Source organism: Agelaius phoeniceus, chromosome 12, assembly GCF_051311805.1.
Source record: "Agelaius phoeniceus isolate bAgePho1 chromosome 12, bAgePho1.hap1, whole genome shotgun sequence".
NCBI lineage: Eukaryota > Metazoa > Chordata > Aves > Passeriformes > Icteridae > Agelaius > Agelaius phoeniceus.
Window position 1 is genome coordinate 9,517,501 of NC_135276.1, and position 22,308 is coordinate 9,539,808.

At 40.1% G+C, this 22,308-nt stretch overlaps 1 protein-coding gene across 10 annotated transcripts in view; it reads right to left on the reverse strand.

Moving 5' to 3' along the window:
* Positions 1 to 22,308, reverse strand: part of ZNF423 (zinc finger protein 423) — a 282,260-nt gene that overhangs the window by 71,560 nt on the left and 188,392 nt on the right. For all 10 annotated transcript variants that reach the window (XM_077185134.1, XM_077185130.1, XM_077185131.1 and 7 more), the window contains one exon: positions 17,181 to 17,265. In XM_077185134.1, coding sequence (XP_077041249.1) covers positions 17,181 to 17,265 — 85 coding nt within the window. The remainder of the gene's footprint in view (positions 1 to 17,180; positions 17,266 to 22,308) is intronic.

Genomic DNA, 22,308 nt, shown 5'->3' on the forward strand with positions numbered 1-22,308 from the left:
TGGACTTGGCCCACTTTGTCTGAATCTCATCAGCTTTAGGACTCAACATTTCCAAGCAATACTTGTTTTATGCTACCACATGTTCTATGTTTTTCTCCATGACATTCATCTCCTAAATATTCCTTAGATACAAATCCTTAACAGGTTTTCTCCATAGAATACTATTTACAGTACAAGAAATTATTAATATTTCCTCCTCAAACTATACTGCATATGGCTTGAAAACTCTGGAGAATACAGAAAGAATTTTCCCTCTCTTTCACACAACACGCACAGAAAATATGACATTAATGTCTTCCTTTCTTAGGGGGCAAGTTCCCCAGCCCTCGCCTCCGTTCCTGCCTCCTCAATGGCACACACAGTTAAGCCATTCCTCCCTGCTGCACAGCAATGCTTATTTCCCTGTTTGCTGAAAAACTTTGGACTAAATGCAGTTACAAAATTAGTGGCAGCCCTGCCTTGCCTGTTCGGCTTTTTTTAAAGCTTCTATTTCAAGGTGACCCTTTTCCTACTTTGTGTGTCACCCCAAGTGTTGCTGCTCACATACTGAACCAACACTCTCCCAGTAATTAACACCAGCACTTAATGAAGTCCAGCTGCTGTGATGGCAAACTGAAGGGATGCCAACCTTTGTAAACTAGTACTTGGGCTACTCCAGTTACAACTGCTTTAAAACCACAGCAATCAACTTCTCTTTGCCTACTTCTCAGAGATAATTCTTACCAAATAAGACAAGTGTTCAAGATTAAGCATTTAATAATAAAGCTTATCTCTGAACTAATATTTCAAGCTGGAAATGATATAAAGGGCTGGATCAACTTAAATGAACACTGCAAAATTAATAAAAATCCCAAGCAGCAAATGAAAATCTAAAAGGAAGATTTGCAATGTTAAATACATAAACCTTTAAAAGCCCTATAAGCACAGTTCCAAAGGGAAAATTGGAGACAGATTCTTCAGCAATATCTGGTCCTCTGAACTCTTTTCCTGATCCAGTATGAGAGACACTAACAGCCAATGCTTTATTAAAATAATGCTCTCTGCCAGTTGTTTCATAACATGCAGGGACATGGTAGGGATACTAGGTGAATGCTTTTGGAGACTGTTTAAAAGGGTCTGCATTATAACTCATACCACATGGACTTTCAAACCTTCCACAGTTTGCATCTACACGTGCTTCTTGCTCTACTCTTTAATATACCTCACTGAAAATATTTTCCATGCAGGATTACCAATAACATTGCACTGTTTGAACAAATATTTCCTTAACTCCTCTTGACAGCCAAAAAAAGGCAATTCAAAATTCCAAAAGATGCCCTCCTCTTCTCTCAGACCCTCATTTCTGCTTTCCATATCTACTCTGTGCTCCCACTTCAGCTGACAAGACATCCAGTTTGGGCTGGAGAGAGATCTGTGAGCTGAGCTCTCCCAGAAGAGGAGTCCCAGCCTGCTGCCAGAGGTGGGCAAGCAGGGAGGGCCAGAGGTGAGCTGGGCTGAGACAATGAAGAGCAGAACCCTGGCAGATGTACTTATTTCTCAAAATGACTAACAGAGATAATGGCTTCTATCGTAATAAACAGTAAGTGGCATTTTAAAATGCATGTGGGGAGGGAACTGGCTAATTTACTTTCATTGGAACTAATTTACACATAGGTAATATGTATCAATTTACAAATATATTCAGCACCAGGAAATCAACAATTCTTCCAAGCAGGGGTTAATCCAAGGCTCAAGCCCTGCAGTTGGGCCAATTTTTCCACCAGAGACCTAACATTGCAGGATTGGTATTAAAAGTACATCCTTGATTATCCTGGATGTCCATGCCCCTGAGAATATAACTTAAAAACAAAATCATTAGCTTACACAAGAACATAGTCCTTGAAAAATAAAGAAATTCTTGTGTACAGAGCAATGCTGACTTCCAAGCACAAATTCCTTTGTTTTCCTATGAGCTGCACTGAAATAATTGCATAACCTGGCAGCACTTTACAATGTGTCAACAGTGCAGGAGCAGGAAGGTAGGAAAATCTAAAAGCCAAGAATTCAACTTTGGTGCAACTTAATATTGCACATATTACACTATTTTTCTTATTGTAGGTTTGATTTTAAATTATGCAGACTTTCACAGGGAAAGCCAATTTTTAGTCTCCAAAAGCTGTTGTGGTGAGGTTCTACAAGGGCAACTATGGGAATGGGACATGATGGATTTGCATGGCACATCAGTAACAAGGCTCACAAACCTCGCACATGCATTGGCCTCCTTAGAAGAGTCAACCTTCTGAAAAAAGTCTGTTTACAACAAAAGGCATCTGGTAACTATGATTATTCTGCCTTAAAACTGAACATTTTAGATTTCTTAGCTCCCTCTTTTGTTCAGTTTTAGTTCCTATGCTTGCTGCTTTCTGCTCTGCCCTGTTCTTTTTCTGCACATTTTAGAACCCAGCACGACAAAAATCTTTGTAATCACCTAATGATTTTAAAACAGGTGAGTGTTATCAGTTTCACCAAGCAAGAAAGTTCATACATATATTTTTAATTCATTTTTCAAATCATTCCAAGAAGCAGCTACCCTGTTTTTTCTGCAATGATAAAGCTCACAACTTGCTAGCCTGGAAACTCAAGGGAATTGTCTACTTGAAAGTAGAGCCTGAATTGCTAAATATGGATTCATGCCTGGATATTGAAACCATCCTGCTTCCCAAACACTGGCTGCTCAGATCCATCCATGCAGTCTTTACTCAGACTTCAGGTTGCTCTAACATGCTGGTGGTACTCAAATGCACACAGACACTGAGGTCTGTATCCATGAAATGAAAGGTATTTTCTCTTTTGTCCTGGAGGCCTCTTTTTAAGTTGCTACATGCCACCACTTTGGAGTTAAGTAAAGGATGTAAAATAACTTCTGAAGAAAGAAAGAAATCCTTTTATTACAAAACTGACAGGCAGAGGAACTGAAGTTTCTTATAGGATACTCTCCTCTGCTCAAGATTTTTAGATACCTCAAAATAAAGCTTCTTCTCTATATTCATGAACAGAAGAATAGACATTTTAAGATCATGCATGGAAAGTATAATCTGTAGCCCTTTCAGTATTGCTGAATTGCTGATTTCATCACCCTAAGGCACTGCTATATCTGCATAGGTGGTTAGTCCCTGTGTAGCAGTGTACAGACTCCATGGGCACGTGAGGAGCTTCATGAATTAGGGGTATGACAGATGTGGTTCAGTCAGCATAAAGCAATAGCTTTAAACCTGCCACAGGCAGTGCTTCAGAGATGTCACTGTCCCACACTGTTTTTAAAGAACAAGATTCAGGATTCTGGCATCCTGAACTTTAAACCTGCTCCTAAAACTGGCACATTTTGCTTAGACAAGACATAACCTTATTGTATAATAACACAGAAATGTAATAAAGTTGGTTTTTTTCCTGCAAAGAAGTGGAAAAGAAGTGGAAAAGTGTTTCCACTGTCTTTAGATTGCTGGCTTTCATGTTCTTCAGTAAGTTCCCCTCTGGATTGCCACAAGTCCAGAGCCTCCCTGTAAGCAGAGTTGAGCACAGACAAACCTGCAAGGGATGCTGCTGCTAACCCAGCATCTCCTCTCAGAGCATGGCAAGGGCTGGTGCTGCTTCTCTTGTGCTCACTTTCCAGACAGGGAAATACTAATTGTCTCTTAAAAATCTCTATAGTATTTTGTCAATATTTTTTTATTACAGCAGAGCATGTATAAATATTTTATTGTAAACCAAGGGCCTAAAATAAACAGTTTAGTAAATAGTTATTACATTACAAGGAAAAACATCTGTGGAAACTGTTTTCCATGTAATTATTCTTGCTATTTTACATTAGCTCTCAATGTGAATTTCTTTGGCTCTAATGTTTCACTTGTTCTAAATCTTCCTCCTTGTTGCTATTATTAAAATCTTAAAAAGGTGCCAAATCTTAAATGAAGAAAAAAAAAAGATTCGCTAGAAATTATTCATATCACAGTGAGCCTCTACTAAACCTGGCAGGGGTGCAATATTTTCGGTGAAATTAACATAAAATATACAACTGCAAATTATCCAGGAAATAGCTATGTTCTTTACAGTGCACATTTACATTTGGTAAAAAATGTTCTACTTATCTGTCTAGCACAAAGCTCCAATCGCTTCCAAAGGCAGTTTTAAAGGGACAGTGATAGCTCTGCACAGGGAGCACGGTCCTCGCCGCGGCTGTAACAAATAGCTGGGGGGCAAAGTGACCTTCAGTAATTACTAGAGGTAACAGTCAGCACTGGACATTCCTTGTTGTGAATACCAACCACCGAATTTTAGATATATTTCCCTTTTGGTACGCTGGATGAATTTTCTCTCTTAGGCCTAAGTCCTTTCTACTAAACACAAGAAAAACTGTAATACCATGTAAAATGCAAATTTTGCTGTAAATATTTTATAAAATTGTTGCATACATCCCAAAAGCTATAGGTCTTAATTGAGAGCAGGCTATTTTTCCAGTCAATATATGGAAATGGAAAATGCTAATTCATGTTTTTCTACTTATGAAAAACCCTGGAGAATGGCAAAACCACAAATGCACTCACTTTAATATTATAAATATAATTTGGCTCCCTCTTTGCAGTCCCTGATGTCCTGGCTTTTATCTCCCAATGGCTGCAGAGGAAGAATCAGAGAATCGCTTTTACATCCCCTGCGCAGGAAGTTCCCCCCGCGTGCTGCCAGCTTGGCAAAAGAGCAACAGCCTGAGCTCGCAACCGCGGCAAACAGGAACTGAAACAAGAAATTCCAGTGCTCCTGCACAGGAAACGAGCCTCACACCACAGGCCAGCAGACCTGCTCAGGATGAGTGGCGTGCACACTCAGCCCTGCTGGTCAGAGCTGTCACTGCCATGGGACGGGGGCGTGGAGGAGCAGGGCTGTCCCCCCAACACTGTCCCCCAGCCCCATGGCTCTGCCTTGCATTGACACTGTCCCCAGCCCCATGGCTCTGCCTTGCATTGACACTGTCCCCCAGCCCCATGGCTCTGCCTTGCTTTTGTCACTGTCCCCAGCCCCATGGCTCTGCCTTGCATTGACACTGTCCCCCAGCCCCATGGCTCTGCCTTGCACTGACACTGTCCCCCAGCCCCACGGCTCTGCCTTGCACTGACACTGTCCCCCAGCCCCATGGCTCTGCCTTGCACTGACACTGTCCCCCAGCCCCATGGCTCTGCCTTGCTTTTGTCACTGTCCCCCAGCCCCATAGCTCTGCCTTGCTTTTGTCACTGTCCCCCAGCCCCATAGCTCTGCCTTGCTTTTGTCACTGTCCCCAGCCCCATGGCTCTGCCTTGCATTTATCTGTCTCCCCTCAGAGCAGCCAGTGGCCTGGATAACAAAGCCTGGAAACCATCTCTCACAAGTGGTACTGAATATGACTAAAAGTCATTTAGCCTGCTCCAGCATATGGTTACTTGTGCTTGCCTTTTTCATCCACTTTTCATTTCCTTGTCAAGGAAAAGACTGCTTTTTCCATCTTCTAGAAGAGAAATCATTAGGCTGTTAAAGTTAAAACTCTCCAAAGGTCACTGATGCTGGCTTTGAAGAGTGAAAATGATATAATTCCCCATTAGACTTTTAATCTCATGATTAGAGCTAAAGTTAACATGGCTGTTTCATTTTCTACCAGGCAAGAGTAAACTCATTTTTTCTTTCTCTACCAGAATACTTAATAGCATCCTATCTTGATGAGCAACATCTCCTAGTTAAACAGTATGAACAATGGAAATGCAAAATACTTTGGAGAGAGGTTTTGAATTTTTAAATGCTATTGATTAACCGTGAAAAGTCTTACTACATGCAGCACAGCAAAATCCACCCATGGAAATCCCTCATGAGGAAAAGAACCTGCTCTTGGTAGACAAAACTGCAGTCCTTGCTGGCACAGCAGCAAGACAAGGGGGAAGGATGCTTTTATTCCTAGTTTGAGCTCTTACTCCTACATCCCTAGAACTAACCCCTACAGATGGTTCTGAACCCAGTAGTGCGAGTGAGTGCGGGTGGGACCCAACATGAGAACTGCCCCCCTTAAGCCTCCCCAGGAGTATTTAAATTTGCAAAATCCTTGCAGTAGAGTCTGTGGGGCAAGAATTTACAGGTGCACCCTGGTTTCAAAACCCAGTGTACAGCGTTCACTGTTATTACAGGCAGACACATGGAAAAAAAATTCAATTTTCTTCATTCAAGACAAAGTCTGATAACCAGCTAGTAAAACTCAGACTATAATTTCTTATTCAGTGTTCCACATGAGATGCATTTTGCTGAATTTAACATGTTTTGCTGTTAATGGATTTCACAGTGTGTTGCCATTTTTATACAGCTGTCCAAATAAAATGTTGTGTACAATGATGTGCTTTTACTGTATTGCTAGCCTGCAAATGGCAGCCGATTCCCCTGTTTAAGCCTTAGGAAATGGGAAAACTCTTTGACTAGGCCATTTAAAGGTCTCTGGAGCTCTTTTCCTGGTAAGTCGTGGTCAAACAAGAACAAAGATGCAAGTTAGATATAATTGCACCTTGTACATTTAAGATCTAGTAGTATTTCCACTGGAAGGAGAAATCAAACCTCAATATTTTCACTTTTGTATTTTTCTTTGCTGAACTAAGTCAAAAGATATGTAAATTAAAAAGGCTTGGATTTTTAAAAAAATTAAATTGTCCATCTAGATTTTCAAATGCTACTTAAAGTAAATTAAGCAAATAACATCTCATGATGTAAATTCCCCATCCCTTGGAAGGTCATCATTCAGGTTTAACAGATTGTTGACTTCAGTTTCTGACACATTAGAACTAGTCTTCTAAGGAAACTGTCCCCACTGATGTTCTGGAAATGAAGGCACAGTTACTACCAGTTTAAAAATATTTTAAAGGCACAGGGAAGCCTGCTTTTGTTTTCTTTTTTTTTTCACCCCATATCATAGATTTATTTTAAAATGGTGAATCAAAAGTTTCTTGGGTCTTTTGGGGTTTTTTGTTTGTTTGTTTAAGAAAAGGGGGAGTAAAAATGGAATTTCTTAACTAGAAAGTTAAACAAGGAGAAAAATGTCACTGGAATATTTTCTTCCCTTCAACTTTAGCTATCTATATCCAGCCCAGCTTGAATCAGTTACCATTCATTGCACGAGGTTTCATCATTTAACTTCTGTTGCCAATATTTATTCCTGGATATAACTCACAGTCATGGGGTTTAAGAACTATTTGTCCATACCCCAATAATACACAATAGCTGATGCATGCAAAACAGAACAACAGAGGACATGCCAGTGGTGCTAGTTGATGCTGATCCCTTAAAAAACCCAAACTCTATCAGCAGCAAAACCTAAAACCAAAGGCTCTGCCTAGCCTGAGCCATGCTAAAAAACTTTCCTGTGAATGTAGCACAGGAGAAAGTAATCTTAAAATCTAAATGCTTCCCAGTTACACACACAATGACCAAAAGATTTGGTTGTTTTTAAGGCCCATGACTGTTCACCAGATGATGGATAATGTGCAGCTGAAGGCAGAATTAAATCCCAAGTAGGCTGTGATTGACTAAAGTAGTGATGTAAACACATCAGCAGGGTGCCCTTCCTACCTGGTACCACCTTTTGTAGTCTTCTCCACCAATTCAGGAGGTGCCAAAGAAGGAAACACTGGACTAAACTGGAGTTGGCACTTCCTACACAAAGCAGGAGGCAAAAAGGCTCAGCTCCTCCACATGAGCTCCACACCTCATTCACCCCATCTGCCTCTGGGCTTGTGCCAGCAGGACAAATCACAAGTCACAAAGCTGAGATTGTTGCCCCACACAGGACACTGGTGAGGCCATACCTCGAGTCCTGGGTCCAGTTTTGAGCCCCTCAATTCAAAAATGACTTTGAGGGGATGGAGTCTGTCCGGAGAAGGACAGCTGAGCTGGTGAAGGATCTAGAGAGTCAGTCCAATGAGAAGGAGCTGAGGGAGCAGGGGGGAATCAGCCTGGAGAAAAGGAGGCTCAGAGGGACCTTCTTGGTCTCTGCAGCTCCCTGACAGGAGGGTGCAGCCAGGTGGGAGTCGTGGTCTGCTCCCAGGCAACAGCAACAGGAGAGGAGGAAACGGCCCAAAGCTGCACCAGGGGAGGTTCAGGTTGAACATCAGGAAGAATTTTTTCACTGAAAGGGTTGGCAAGCATTGGAACAGGCTGCCCAGGGAGGTGGTGGAGTCACAATCTTTGGAAATGTTCAAAACCTGGATGTGGCACTCAATGCTCTGGTCTAGTTGACAGGGCAGTGCTCGGTCAAAGGCTAGACTCCATCTTGGAGATCTTTTCCAACCTCAATGATTTTATGGCTCCATGAAACGGGTGAAAAAGACAACTATGGAACTACAGTGAGGTGTTTTGGCCTGCTATGGAGCTCTGTCTTAGAGAGATTGTGGTATTCATACACGATTTCTTCGAGTTTCTTCAGTTGTGGCAGGACAAAACATTTTTCACTTAAAAAACCATGATTTGCCACTTCTTTAGAGTTTGATATTAACACAGAGAAGCCTGACAGGGACAACCAGAAGTCCCCTACCCCAAGCTTATTGTATAATCATCTAAAAAAGAAATTTAACTTTTAAAATGGCACACAATGGATCTGAGAAGTCATAATATTCAATTAAAACCTATCTGAGTCTTAAAAAGGCACAAAGCTGTCAAAACTTACTAATAAATTGAACAAAGTCTGTGACAAGGAAGCAGCACATCTGCAGAGATCAGTTGTGCAAAGGCTTTATCTGTGCCAGGATTCTTGAAACAAAAAAAAAAAAAAAAGTACAAGTGCCTCAAAAGTTTACATGGGTTTCCTTCATGGGATCAGTTGTAAGGAACTTCAGGGCAGCAAAGTTTTCCTCCACAAATTAAAAAAACAAGATTCCAGTGTGCCAAACAAAGCATCCAGGGAGGCCTGTGTTTGATTCAACTTGCTTGCCAGCCATCACAACACAGAAATAATTTTTAAGGGTCATGTCAGTTGGTAACCTCTTGTTCCAGGAGACCAGATAAAATCTTCCACAAGGTTAAGGATGCTGTTGAGTTTAAACTATAATTAAAGGCAACAGTCCAAATGCCTGACTCTGATACTTCCCAAGTAACAGAAGGTACAAACCTGGACTTTTAATATATGAACAAACCCTTTTTCTCTGATAACTAGAGCTAGGGTTCAGCATATGCACACCAGTACCCTTACTGATTCACCACAGGGTTGTTTTGCAATCACAAGATGAAAAATAAACACTTGTCAATGCTCAAAAGTGCTCAGTATAGAACCTCATATTCAGAAATAGTAAAATCCAGAACTTTATCAGCAGAAAAGGAATTTAACTATAGATTACTGATACTAAATACATTCTTCTCCCACTTTCCTATCACTGGAAACAGTCGGGAAGCTTGTCTAGCTTCCCCCAAATAGGCAAAATGAGTATTTTACAACTTTGCCAAAGCTAATTCCTAGCTAACCCAAGTATGAGGTCTTTCCAACTTCACTAAACATTCATTACTTTGCTCTTTATTCACTTCTCATACATCATCTGTTTTTCAGAAAAAGTCTTCAAGTTTTCTGTCAGTCAAAAAAAGTGGTACGAGTATCAGATATTTCCAAACCAGTGAATAAATAGGAAAGGGGGATGACATCTACATTATCCAGATAAAACTGTTACTTGCTAAAAAGCTCCCACAAAGAAATCAACACCTAAATTTTAAGGACAGAACAAATAGAAACATTAGTCCCACAATTCACATGAGGAGAACAATGTCCTGAAAATATCATTTATATGAAGTCTGAAGAATGCGCTTAGAAGTGGTGGTGGGTTTTTTCCTTCTTCCACCCACAAGAAATATTCTGGTTTTTTTTCCTCAAAAGTAGGACACAGAGGGGTGCTGACCTCTCTACCAGAAAGTAGAGTCATTTCACCATCTGCAGAGAGAACCCAAGCCCCATATGGTGAGGACTTGCTTTCTTTTCCAGATTCAAGATTAGCAAAGAGGGGCTAAGAAATTTGGTTATGAACTTAGAAATACCTGGCCATATGCATATAAAATATGTGAGAATAAGGCAGAAACTATCTCTGCAGACTTTTAAATACAAACATAAAAGAGTTTTAAAGGTGAGTTAATAAAATGAAGACCAAGTTACATAGTCAGAAAAATTATTTCTACACAGGGTAAAGTTTACTGAAAATAGCATTTTTTGCTACACTGCTTAGCAGATATTGAAAGTCTGGGACTAGACTGAGGTGCTTGTTAATGATAACTTTGAAGAAATATCACACTTAAAACTCAGACTGATTGCAGAAAAGGTGTTTTATCGACTGCTCCCTTTATGAATAAATATGAAACTACCAGGAAAATGTTTAAACAGGTGTAATCATCACTGCATATGAAAATTGAGTTTGGAGGCTGTAAGGAATCTTAACACAGTTAAGAAAGAATGAAAGCAATGTAACACTGCGATCATTGCCCATTATGCATGTATCATGCAAAACAGGAATGTTGTCATAGCAGCTATAAAAATGTCAGTGAAAACTGAACTACTATTACCAAGTTTTAAATGAAATGAAAAATGCAAAAGGAATATGTGAAGGAATATATTAAGGGAAATGTTATTTCTTTCCTGATAAACAAGCAAACCAAAATACATTCTCATGGAATGGAGTAATTTGTATGAACAAATATGCATAGGTAAAAATTGCAGGATGCCCCATATGCACAGGACAACTGGATAAAATTTTTAAGACTTTGTATAATCAATTTTTCAGTATTAGAAAGGAAGGAACAGTAAACCACAATGTTTTGAAGTTTCAAAGTAAGAAACCAATTCAGTAATAGATTATATTAAGGTAAGTTTTGGTTATACTAAATAAAAGAAGCTGCTTCTGTTAGCAATGGCAACCTGGCTTTCAGTAGGACTACACTGATAAAAAGTGTTGGAAAACAAATATTTCTAGCCTCATTACAATATTTAGTGACTTGCAAATATTGTTAATGTTAAAACTATTGGATGGGAAAAAAAAAAAAAAAACCAAAAAAAAACCCAACAAAAACCCAGGGCTTAGAGTTGGGCAATATAACAGGGAACCTTTACTGGCATGAGCAGATGCCTGTACCCAGGAGCCTGAGCCAGCAGCAAGCTCCACTTGGGCACACCCTCTCAAGCAGCACCAGCAGGACCCCAGCCAGTCCCTGGGATTAAGGCTCCCAGGGACATGTGGAGGGAGACACCCTGTATGGGTCCATCTCTAAAGGCAGGTGCTTTAGAGCATTTACACTTAACGTTTTCTTTCCCAAAATTAGTGTTTCTCAAAAGGCAGGTGCTGCAAAATGAAAGTCTAGTACATATTGTTCATTAAGGCAAGTCCACATAGAATTGGATATGAAGCAAGTGCTGGGTAAATATAAGAAGGTTGTACCTTCAATTCTGCATTAAAAGAGCAATTACTTGGAATATGCTTTACAAACATCAAAGTTAAAAAAACATTTCTGAGTTCCTAATGTGTCCATAATTAATTCACACATTCAGCAGTTGAGTCCAGAAATATGTTCCTGTTGATAATTTGCAAGTAATGCTTCAAAAACAATCTGGCACATTTTTATTTGCCTTAATGCCTGAAAGCTATTACAAAGACAGGGCTTTACAATGTCACCATCACTGCTACCATGTACATGCCTCAACTAGCAGAAGTCCTTAGGTCCAAAGAAATAGGAATTTTACAAGAATTAAAGCTGCGTGTCTTCCAATATTGACACATTTATTTCATGTAAAGTAAAATATGTTTTATTATAAGAGAGATTCTGAAAAGCATTAGCTGTCCTCAGCTTAATGAGAATGAGGAACAAATGATTCACAAGATCAGGCCTGAGTATAAGAAATGCTTCACATCCTCATCAGAGGATGCCCAGGGCTAAGTATCTTCGTATTTATAAAAGTCAGTTCTGCAAAAATGAACCTTACCTACATCCTTGTCACATGCACTCAGAATCTACTGTGACAGGAAGGAGTTCAAGACCATCCAAAATGACTCCAAATTTTTATCATATAGCATAAAATTAGCAATTTTGTTAAGATCTAAGTTTATGAACTTTATGCTTCATTATCAAAATCAAAAGATAAAACCATTTGTTTCAATTTTTAAACCCAAAACAAAAATATAATTGGGAATATATTGATTTATACTTGATTTGAGTATGATCTCAAATCAAGTGACTGAGCTTGGTATCAACTGCTAATTCTTCTGAACATAAAATGAGTGTTCTAAACTGCTGCTTTTTAGAAAATTATTTCTGTAGTCACTATTGCAGTTTGACCTTTTCCAAGCACCCAAATTACTTTTTAATTTTAAAATATTACATTATTTTAAAATGTTAACAAAATAACAGACCTACAGTTGGCCATTATTTTGTTTCAAATACTTGTATGTATTTGAAAGAAATGTAACTGCAGATGGATGTTTTTCCTTCTCTTTTGTGTTTAATTCTGGCAGAGTGTTTCCAGAACTTGAAACATGATCTCTAAGGGCAGGAAAGGTAATTAAGATCCTTGGAGTCCTACGCTGCACACAATGTATGATATGCCGTGGCTTGGGGCAGTACTCAGAAAACTCTCCCAAACATGGTGTTTAACTTTGTCAACCCCATCCCATCAAACAGGGAGGAATTTATCCAGGCTGCAGTTCAAGAACTGGACCAGGGAACAATTTCACTGTGACTTCTGGAAGCTTTCCCTTCAGCACTCCCCTCTGTCCCCAGCAGCTCCCAAAGCTCAGACAGGGCCTCATGTTCACATCACAAACACATCCAGCCTCGCCCCTCCTCCCCTGCTCACCAGGGCTCATTCCTGGCTCTTGGCAGGGAGCACTGGCAATTGCACAGGAAGGACAGGAGTGGCACTGGGGCAGGGCTCTGCTGAGCTCCCAGCACTGGGACAGCCTCTCATGGGCCCACAATGCTCACATTCCTTTGGAGCCAGAGGCAGGAGGAATGTTACAGCAATCCCAGTCTTGGAGCACAAACCAGGAATCATTATTTTCCCTGTTCCAGTACTAACCAAGCCGCAGTTGAGCTTCCTGTGCGCATTTGCCAGGAGACTTTCTTGGAAAACGGAGAAAGAAGAGTTGGGACAGTTGCTCATCTTCTTTGAATGTTAAATGGAAAACATGCCCCATCTAAGTGAGACAGAGAGAAGTACTGCTGTGCCCACTCCTCTTACCCAAAGAGCCGAGAGCTCTGGCAGGGATCAAATGCACTTCCCCTTGGTACAGGCAACCTGACCCACCCAGAGAACAAATCTGTGCAATTATGTGCCCCTGAAAAATATCAATTAGGGAACCCAGCCTGGCTGTGGGAAGAGCACAGCTGTAAAAACCCAACAGGAAAGCCCTGGGCCTAATCCTCATTTCCCTGTGCAGGGCTCTGAGTGGATTTCCCTTGGCAGTGCAGGATGGGAGCAGCCACTGCCCACACGGGGACTCGGCGGTGGCCCTGCCATGGAGGCTGAAGCTCCAGGGCTCCCCCAGCCATGGGCAGAGGCTGCACTGACAGATCTCCACGCTGGGGCTGCTGCCATGGCTGCTCAGTGCCCCCGTAGAGCGCCGGGCCCACAGGCCCATCCTCCCCTCATCTAACAGAGACGGCACATCAGAGGCACAGCTCGGTGGGGAGAAAAGGGGGAGAAGCTTTAAACATTGCCAGGTCAGCACAACAGGAGGTAAGCAAGTACAGAGGCAGCAAGAACTGCTGAAAGTTTTTGATATAGTCCCAGGTGGACTCCCCAATGCCTGTAAATGTTTCAAAGGGGGATCCCCTTTCTATGGGCATGGAAATGTTTCAAAGGAGCCCCAATCGGTGCAATGTTTCAAAGACCACTGCTCTCTAAAAATTCCAACCCGAACTACCCCCCCAGCTGAAAACCTTCCTAAACAGATCCCTTCCTGGCTAACCCCAGCTGAGGAGCTCTGTTCTGCCACAGAGCCCTCCTACAGGCCCCAGCATCAGCTGAAACAAAACATCTCCCATTTCCCTCCTCTGGGGATGGATCCAGCCTGCTCCCTCCCTGGGGACCCCTGAAGGACCCAATGTGCCTCTGTGTTTGTGCACAGGATATGAAGGGCTGGAGTGCAGCAGGGTAATTTTTCAAAGCGGTGTGTGGGAGTAGCACTGGAAATTCTCTTCATACTGCTTTGAAAAAATCAACCCCCTACCTCCATGAATTATGAACAGGGCCTCCAGCTCCAGACTGGGAATCTGAGAGGTTGAAGAGGGAGGCACAGCCAACTTAACTGGATGCTGTTTTTAAGACCATGATGTCAGAAATAATTGAATTCTTTAATCATATTACGGACACTGCTACCTAAAAGGTATCACTGCTACAGAGCAGGGATTCCTTTGCTGACAGTCATTTGAGCAGAATAAAACTGTAAGCAAGTGCTTAAGATATCTCAACTATTGATTTTGTGTTTCTTAAAGTATGAGAAGAAAGTGCTGCTGAGTCTTGGATTATCAAAGCCAAGGGATTTTTTACCTAAAAATTACATGTCAAGGCTAACTTCATTGTCTTGGCTCTCCTCAAATTCAAAAGAGAGATAAAAATCTCTCCCTGGAAATGCTTATCCTACTCAAACTCTTATCTTAGATTGGTATCAATCATTCATTTTCCCTGGACAGCATCTCAATGACTATATTAAACCAGACACCTTAATTTTAGACAGATACAAGTTCATTGAGATGAGGCCAGCCCTAAGCTCCTGAGGACACACAGTCTGAGGGTAAGTTTCTCCTGTCTCCCAAACACCTGCATGTTCACCCTGAGATCTCAGTGTCCCTCCAGCACAAACAAATCCTCATCTGCAGATTTTAAATTGACAATGATGACATTAATAATTCCTGTGAACTGAACCTGGGCTGCAGACACAGCTATATTAGCTTCTTTCTCCTGCTGCCCATCTGGCTAGACTTGGTCTAACACAGAGAAGGGAAACTCTTGCACCCCTTACCAGTGCTAAACCAGCCTAAGCAGCAGGGGGACCTGTGCAAGCTGTCCTAAGGCCTGAACAAGGGAACAAAGTTCTCAGGCTATGACCAAGAGGAGCAAGCACAGGAGGGAGTTAGTCTCTGTCCCTAATATTACCATCCCAGGACTATGTAAATTAACACCAACAATCTGAACAGCATTTGTTGCTGAAGAAATGCTGACATCTAGCCTCTCCTTTTCTCTTCAGTATTCCCCAGTAAAGAACAAATACCAATGAGCAAACTCACTGGAAACACCTTTTTTGTGAGCAGTTGCATGTCCTGAGGGAGAGGGGGCCCAGGAGGGTTGTGAACTGAGATGCCCAGAGTGAGAGGAAGTTTAGCTCCATATTAAAGATTTCTACACATTGCTCTTTCCTAAACTAAACCATTAAAAGCAGTGATGACCTTAACTTAATGCACATACCTCAGCAAAGGGACATGAAGATATGACACCACAGTGGAATTATCACATATTTTCTTACCACACCCTGGTATTTACCATATTCTAGGTGTACAGAGCTGGGCCCATAGCACTTTTGTACCACACAGAATTCTTCCAAATACTAAAGTAACCGATGTATAGCTTCAAGGAAACAATGGGTACAGTTTTCACAAATAACAGCACCACAATTTTCACAGCCTCCAATGCCTTCTACACCTGTTGTCTTCCAATGGTGCTAAGGACTTTGTAAGGTCATGTGTATAATTGTATATTATTACAGACAGCACTAATATGGGCATATACATAAATAAACTTCACATATAAGTTACTGGAAAATGAAGAAATTACATTTTTCCAAAAGGAAAAAAAATTGTTCCCCTTGAATCAAGCAGAACCTTAACTCAACATTTCATGACCTTTGTATTTAAAAATCACTTATTAGCTACTGGATCACAAATTAAGTTGAAACAAGTGCTAAGCTTGCTAAGGACTTCTTTCTCAAAATCTAGGAGGGAGCTACATGAAATCACCATGGTCCAATTAACAAGGATCTCACTCTTCAAGCTTGCAAACAAGAGATTACATTAACACCTGCTACAAAAGCAAACACTTTTAGATATCTTAATCTTAACCTGCTTGACATTAACTTAGAACTCCTGTCTGGCTCTTGGATGAAAATGATTGTGACTGATATGTATGTTTTTCATTTGGGGGTAGGGGTTTGAAGAGTGTGTCAGTCCACATTTCTCTCTCTCTGGCATTTATGCATAATCCACTTCAAAGCTAATAGGAGTTACATAGCAGAATTGATGGGAGAATAATTTCCTAAATGTAAAATTGCTGAAGGAAAACCATTATGCTTCTGGGAGATAAATGCTGCATAGGAAAGTATGAGACACAGAGAGCACTGCCAGGTCCTTGAAGGGTCTCATCCGACACATGCCTACAGTGGCATGTGTAAGAATCTTCTTGTGGTCTATGCACCAAAATAAACTGACCTCTTGGGCCAACACATATATTTATAACATCTGTCCATACAGGAAAAAACCTTTCTTTGTGTTCATCAGAGAAGCAATCACAGCTGCAGCAGAAGTACAACCCAGCAGGTGACAACAATGATTTTACTAACTCCTGTGACAGGACTGTCACAGAAGGCAGAAAGCACTGATTTTTAAAACATTTGTATGTCTGAAAAGCTGAACTTTCTGAAGTCCAGAATTGTTGGGAAAAGTAGAAAAAACCACTGAAATAACTCTGTAAGTGTTTTGTTTTGACAATGTTCCTCAGGAATTCACCACACTTAGCTGGGAAAATGCTAGCAGTTACATCTATTCAATGTCATGACATACAAAATTGAAACATAATTGCTCCTAAGTGGTTGACAACTGGCAAGTACTTTTTACACAGATAGAGAGAAATTTATGCTATCAAATGGAAGATACTGTCAAAAGTTTGATTTTAATATAAATGAAAATGCTACATGAGGACTCAGAAGGATAACGAAAAAGCTCAGCAGTAACACTTCTATAACCACATATTTAAAAAGCTTTGAAGTGAAGAATCATTACATCAAAATCATTTTCCTTGAAAAATAAAAAAATAAATTACAGCATGAATATTAACAAGTTATTAGAATAGTGAATGTCAAAGAGTAGCAAAAAACAAGCAGCCAATGAGTGGCCTAGTGTAAAGAATGTCTTACCAATCATATGGTTAGCGACATGGATTTGTATCTCTCTCTCATTCTCAAAGGTCATCTGGCACTTGATGCATTGATAGGTCTTTTTCTGTTTAATAACCAAAAAGAGATTAGAGAAAACTGCACTGTAGCATAAGGCAAGTGTGATCATGAATACAGCACGTTATATGCTTCAAATTTCCTCCACTGAGGCTTTTTTTGCCCATATATCCCCAGGCCAGGCTTTTCTGGGACCATAAACACAATCTATAATTACCAACCTGCTTTAGGAGAAATTTTAATTTCAACTTTAAAAATTTCAAATTACACTACTTGAAAATCTGACTGAGTACCTGAGCCACAAGGAGTTTGCACCTGTCATTTAACCCATAGCAGTAAAATTCCCCCAGAATGAAATAAAAGACAGAAAAGTAACTGTTTTCAGACTAAGATCAACTTTCTCAAAAAATTCCACCTTTCATTAAACTCAACATAGAGTAGGCAGAGCACCTACAGTTACTTGGTGAAGTGAAGGAAATGATGCATTTTGTATTCATCTCTAATCAGAAATCTTGAAAAAACTGCATTATCATAAAGAACTGTTTCCTGGTACAATCTGTTTATATTTTCTCCATCTCAAAGTCATACCAGGGAGGCCTAGCTGCAGAAGTCAGGAGACAGTGTGAAGAGGCAATTACATGAGCTATTTATTCAAATGGAAAATGGGGTTTGCACTCAGATTTACAGTGATGCGTGTACTTGTGCAACATGGCAGGAAAAAATCCAAGGCACCATTTGCAGAAATTAAAATGCATGTCAACAAGTTGGACATCCAACTCAGGGGAAAAAAAACCAACAAAAAAAGGATCAAAAATCATGAAGGCTAAGCTTTTGTACACTTGCAAAAAACTCTTATTTCCCAAAGCAGAAATATGTATGGTGCTTTGGTTTGATGTACATGCTTATTTACTGCATATGAATATGCTATCTAAATAGACATTTTTTGATATGTAATTTTAAAGAATTGGGCCTTTTGTGCCTACTTGTTTCTGAAGAATAATTCCTACTGCAAAAATTGCCACTAGGCACAAGCATGAGGTCTGCATCCCACGGCCAAAGCTGGTGGCAGCAGAATACACGTGAAATCTCTGTGTGCTGGCCACAAGGGATGGATGAGAACCCCAAATCAACAGCACAGAGAAGCCCAATTCAGTAAATGACACCCTGTTAACCTTTTGAAGGAAAATAGTTTTGAGGGTACTTTTTGTGGACTTTTAGATGCACGTTACTTTTTCTTTGGCCTCCACCTCACACCCAGGTATAGAACCCCATTTTTAGGACAGCAGTAATAAATCAGAAGTTTTGAGTTAAACAGAAGAGTTGCTGTCACCCCCTCTGTGCATGGGATCCAATTTCCTCAAGCACCTGCTGAGGAAAGAACAAATTAGGTGCTACCAAGAGCTTAACTACTTCCCATGTCATCAATGGCAACAAGGTAGCCTGCTGGAAGCTAATGAACAGGCTGTAACACCGTAATAACAAATGCACCATGGAAGTTAGGCATATTCCATGAATTCTGTACCAGTGTGCCTTTGCTTAGGCAGGGCTTTCTAGGCTAAAACAGCAAAGGGTGATTAACATGATAATAGGAGGAAGGCCATACTCCATTGGCCGAAAGCTGACACAGCCAACCATATCAAAGGAAATAGTTTGGATTGGCTAGTTATCCCTAGGCAGCTCAAGAAAGTATCCTCCTGGAGTCCATTTGGAAATCAAGGCTGTTAATGGAAAAGCAGCTGGATTTCTGCAGCACTCTTTCAGGGGAATCTGTTCTGGCAGACGAGCGCAGCACACATACATACACATGTCCTCACAAACACACTGGCACACACATGCTGAGGGCTCCTAACTTCAAAACAAAACACAACACAAAAAACCTGGAAAGAGCAAAACAGGATTGGGTAGTGACTGATTCATGTGGTCACACAGTCACCTTTAAAACTCGAAGCCTTCCTCTTCCTTAAAACTTCAAAGCTAAGTTCTGTGCCTTGTCCAACGCTGATGTCAGCTACGAGGGTTCCCTCAGTAACCAGCTAGAGGACAGTATTTCAGCCTGACTCTATTTCAAACCTTCAAAGTTATATTTAACACAGACAAATGATTCATTTTTTAATTGATTTTGGTGCTTCTGAAAGCTACTTACTAACAGATCTAGAGACAGAATGTCTTTGTTTACCCACAGACCCAGTGCTAACTCCTCCACACCATTTCACAATCTTATAAAACACGCTGCTTGGCATGAGGAGCCCTCAGCAGATTTGAGACTTCCTCTCTGTGCTACCTTTAGCCTCAGCTGAGACCTGTGCATGCACATGAGCAGCTTAAGCAAGGTGATGGCTCCTGTGACAGGATGCCCCACTTGACATGGAGTGAGGTTAATAAATGGCCTATACAAGTCTCAAAATAACTACAGCTAGATTAGCACCCAAGTGTATATGCAAGGGGTGGAAGAGCTGATCTTTTGGCCCATTAATAACTGCCTTTAAAAGAATGTCACAAAACATCCTTCTGCTATCAGTAAATGGGGAGCTCTAGTTTTAATACAACTATAATGAGTTGTGGTACCAAATGTGATCTTCTACTAGTACTTTTCTGCTTTATGAACCTTATTAAGTGTTCAGTTATCTTTTTGTAAAGTTTTATCTTCACAAGTGGTGACAGCGAAGGTGCCCACACTCTGAGGAGCTAACAGAGTCTAGGTGAAGGCATCTAGGTGATAAGAGAGACCAGATGAGCAGGCCTTCAGCTGAGAGCTCATTCCCCACAAATGTACGATATTTAATTCTAGTCTTGGCACACAATTGCAGTAATAACAACAGAGGGTTCTGTTTTCTTTTCTCAAGTATCTATTGTTCCCATGGGTTTTCCAGACTATCCTCCTTTAAATCTGGAAATAGTTTCCTGTTCCACAAAGAAAATATTCCTCCATTCAAGTGGATTTACAAGGGAAGAGAAGGGTTGTGGGGGAGAACAAAGAGAAGGAACTGAGTCCAAGAAAGTGTGCAGGAGAAAAGAAACTGAATAAAGGAACACAATAGGGTTTATTTCTCAAACTTGCTATGCTACCTCCTTTGCTTCTTCACTCCAAATAACCTAGGTGGGCTAAAAATAGTAACACTATTCAAGATGAAAATGGAAATTTAAACATTTGCCACTGTCAATGCTAAACAAGTATTTTTCATGACACCTGTGGCACAAAATAAAGATAAATCTGTGTAAGAGAAAGTGACTTGAAATGTGGCTTTGCAGTATTAGGAAATGAAAAATCTCAATACTAAACAATTAGTCGTGTTTCTTAAAATATGCATATTCCCCTAGAAGGCATGTGGAAATGAATTAATAAAATATATTCAGAACTGAAGGTGATAAACACAGAAAGACATTCAGAAAAACAGGGAAGCATCACCTACGATGAGATCTTAATGTAATATAAAAAAGACCTTGAACTAGTGTCAGATACTGGAATAATACCATTATCTGTGATGCTCATATGAAAAAACACTTTCAGGCGTATCCAAAGAGAATAGCTCAGAGAAAACTATATGAATGAAACAAAAATGGACGTTAGAGGAATATTTTACTATTAAGATGTATTTTATTTATTCCTCTTAGTGATGTCTTTTGCAGAAGACCATTGACTTGTCTTAAAACTCCTGAAAACAAATCCTCCAAAGAGGATATTGCCACATACACACTGCAAAAACTATGCCTGCCTGGAAATCTGTCTTGTTGCTCAACATGAATGGATCCTAGGCAGGCATTCTAGAAACAAGCATGATCAATTGACAGGTTTTCTTCCTGTTTGTGGGCCATACTAAAAATGTAAGGAAGACAGAATACAGCAGGATTTTCAATTCACAGTATTTTTTCAATGCTCCTCTAGCTGTCTCCTATTGATCTTCAGAATAAAACCTCAAATAATTTAATAGTAAAAAATCAAAACAAAATATAACAAAATGATCATACTTTGTTTGTGGTGCTATATACACTTGCATATATACACAAACTTAAATACCTCCAGTAAAAAGGAATTGTTCAGTTTCTCCTGTTCTGTTTTTCTTCCCAGACACTCTTTATTCATCAAGGGCTAATATTTATTTGCCCCCTTTCTTTCACATTGGGGTTAAATCTTCATTTAAGTTTTTTTTTTCCTGAAATTCCTTTAGGTTTCCACACTCACCTCTTCTATCAAAAAGTAAATAACGGCTGGTGGAGCAACTTCTGACATAGAAAGAAGTTACAGATTTTATATGTTATTATCATCTTTTCCATTTACTTGGATTTCATCCAGCTTATTCTTATTTACTCTGAAATATCTACCCACCACATAAAAATCTAATCTACCTGTATGATCCTTCTGACTGTACCTTGTCCTAATCTTCAGCTGCTTTTCTATTTAAGAAAGAAAAAGAAGTAAGTTATTTTAAAAAATGAATGTAGGAATATTGAAGAGATGGAAAGAAGTAGCTGTTCTCTGAACATGTGCAGATCACTCTACATGCACTGTGCACTGCAGATTGCTCCATTAAAGGGGTATTTTACCTGTGTGCAGCACACTAGCAAGATGACAAGAGAGCTCATGTTCAACTTGCTTTTCTGTGAAGCCAATGAAGTTAAGTAAACACTTTTCTTGAATGCAGAGATGTATCACCATCTAAAAGCCATTATAATTCTTTGAAAATCCCTCTACTAGGCAAACACAAAGGGCACTCATTGCCTTCAGAACTCTGAGTGAAACACCAATGGTTTTCTAGTGAACTGATATCAGATTCAGGTCTTGTACCTATAATAAAGGATAAGATAATGAATTATTCCTAATAACAATATATATATTCCTGGGATGCTTATCTCTGATATTAGCATATGTGCAGGCCACAGACACCAGTAAGGTACCATTTGCCATCATCACAAATGCAGATTTTTCATTATCTTCTACAAAGAAACTCAGAACTTCCCTCATGGGATGAAATTCAAAGCATTTACCTTATTGAAGAACTTAAAATTTTCCCCTGAGAGAACAAGTATGGAAGCTGTCACTGAAAAGAAAGAGTTAAAGCAAGAAATAAGACAGAAAATGGCAATGTGTTCTGCT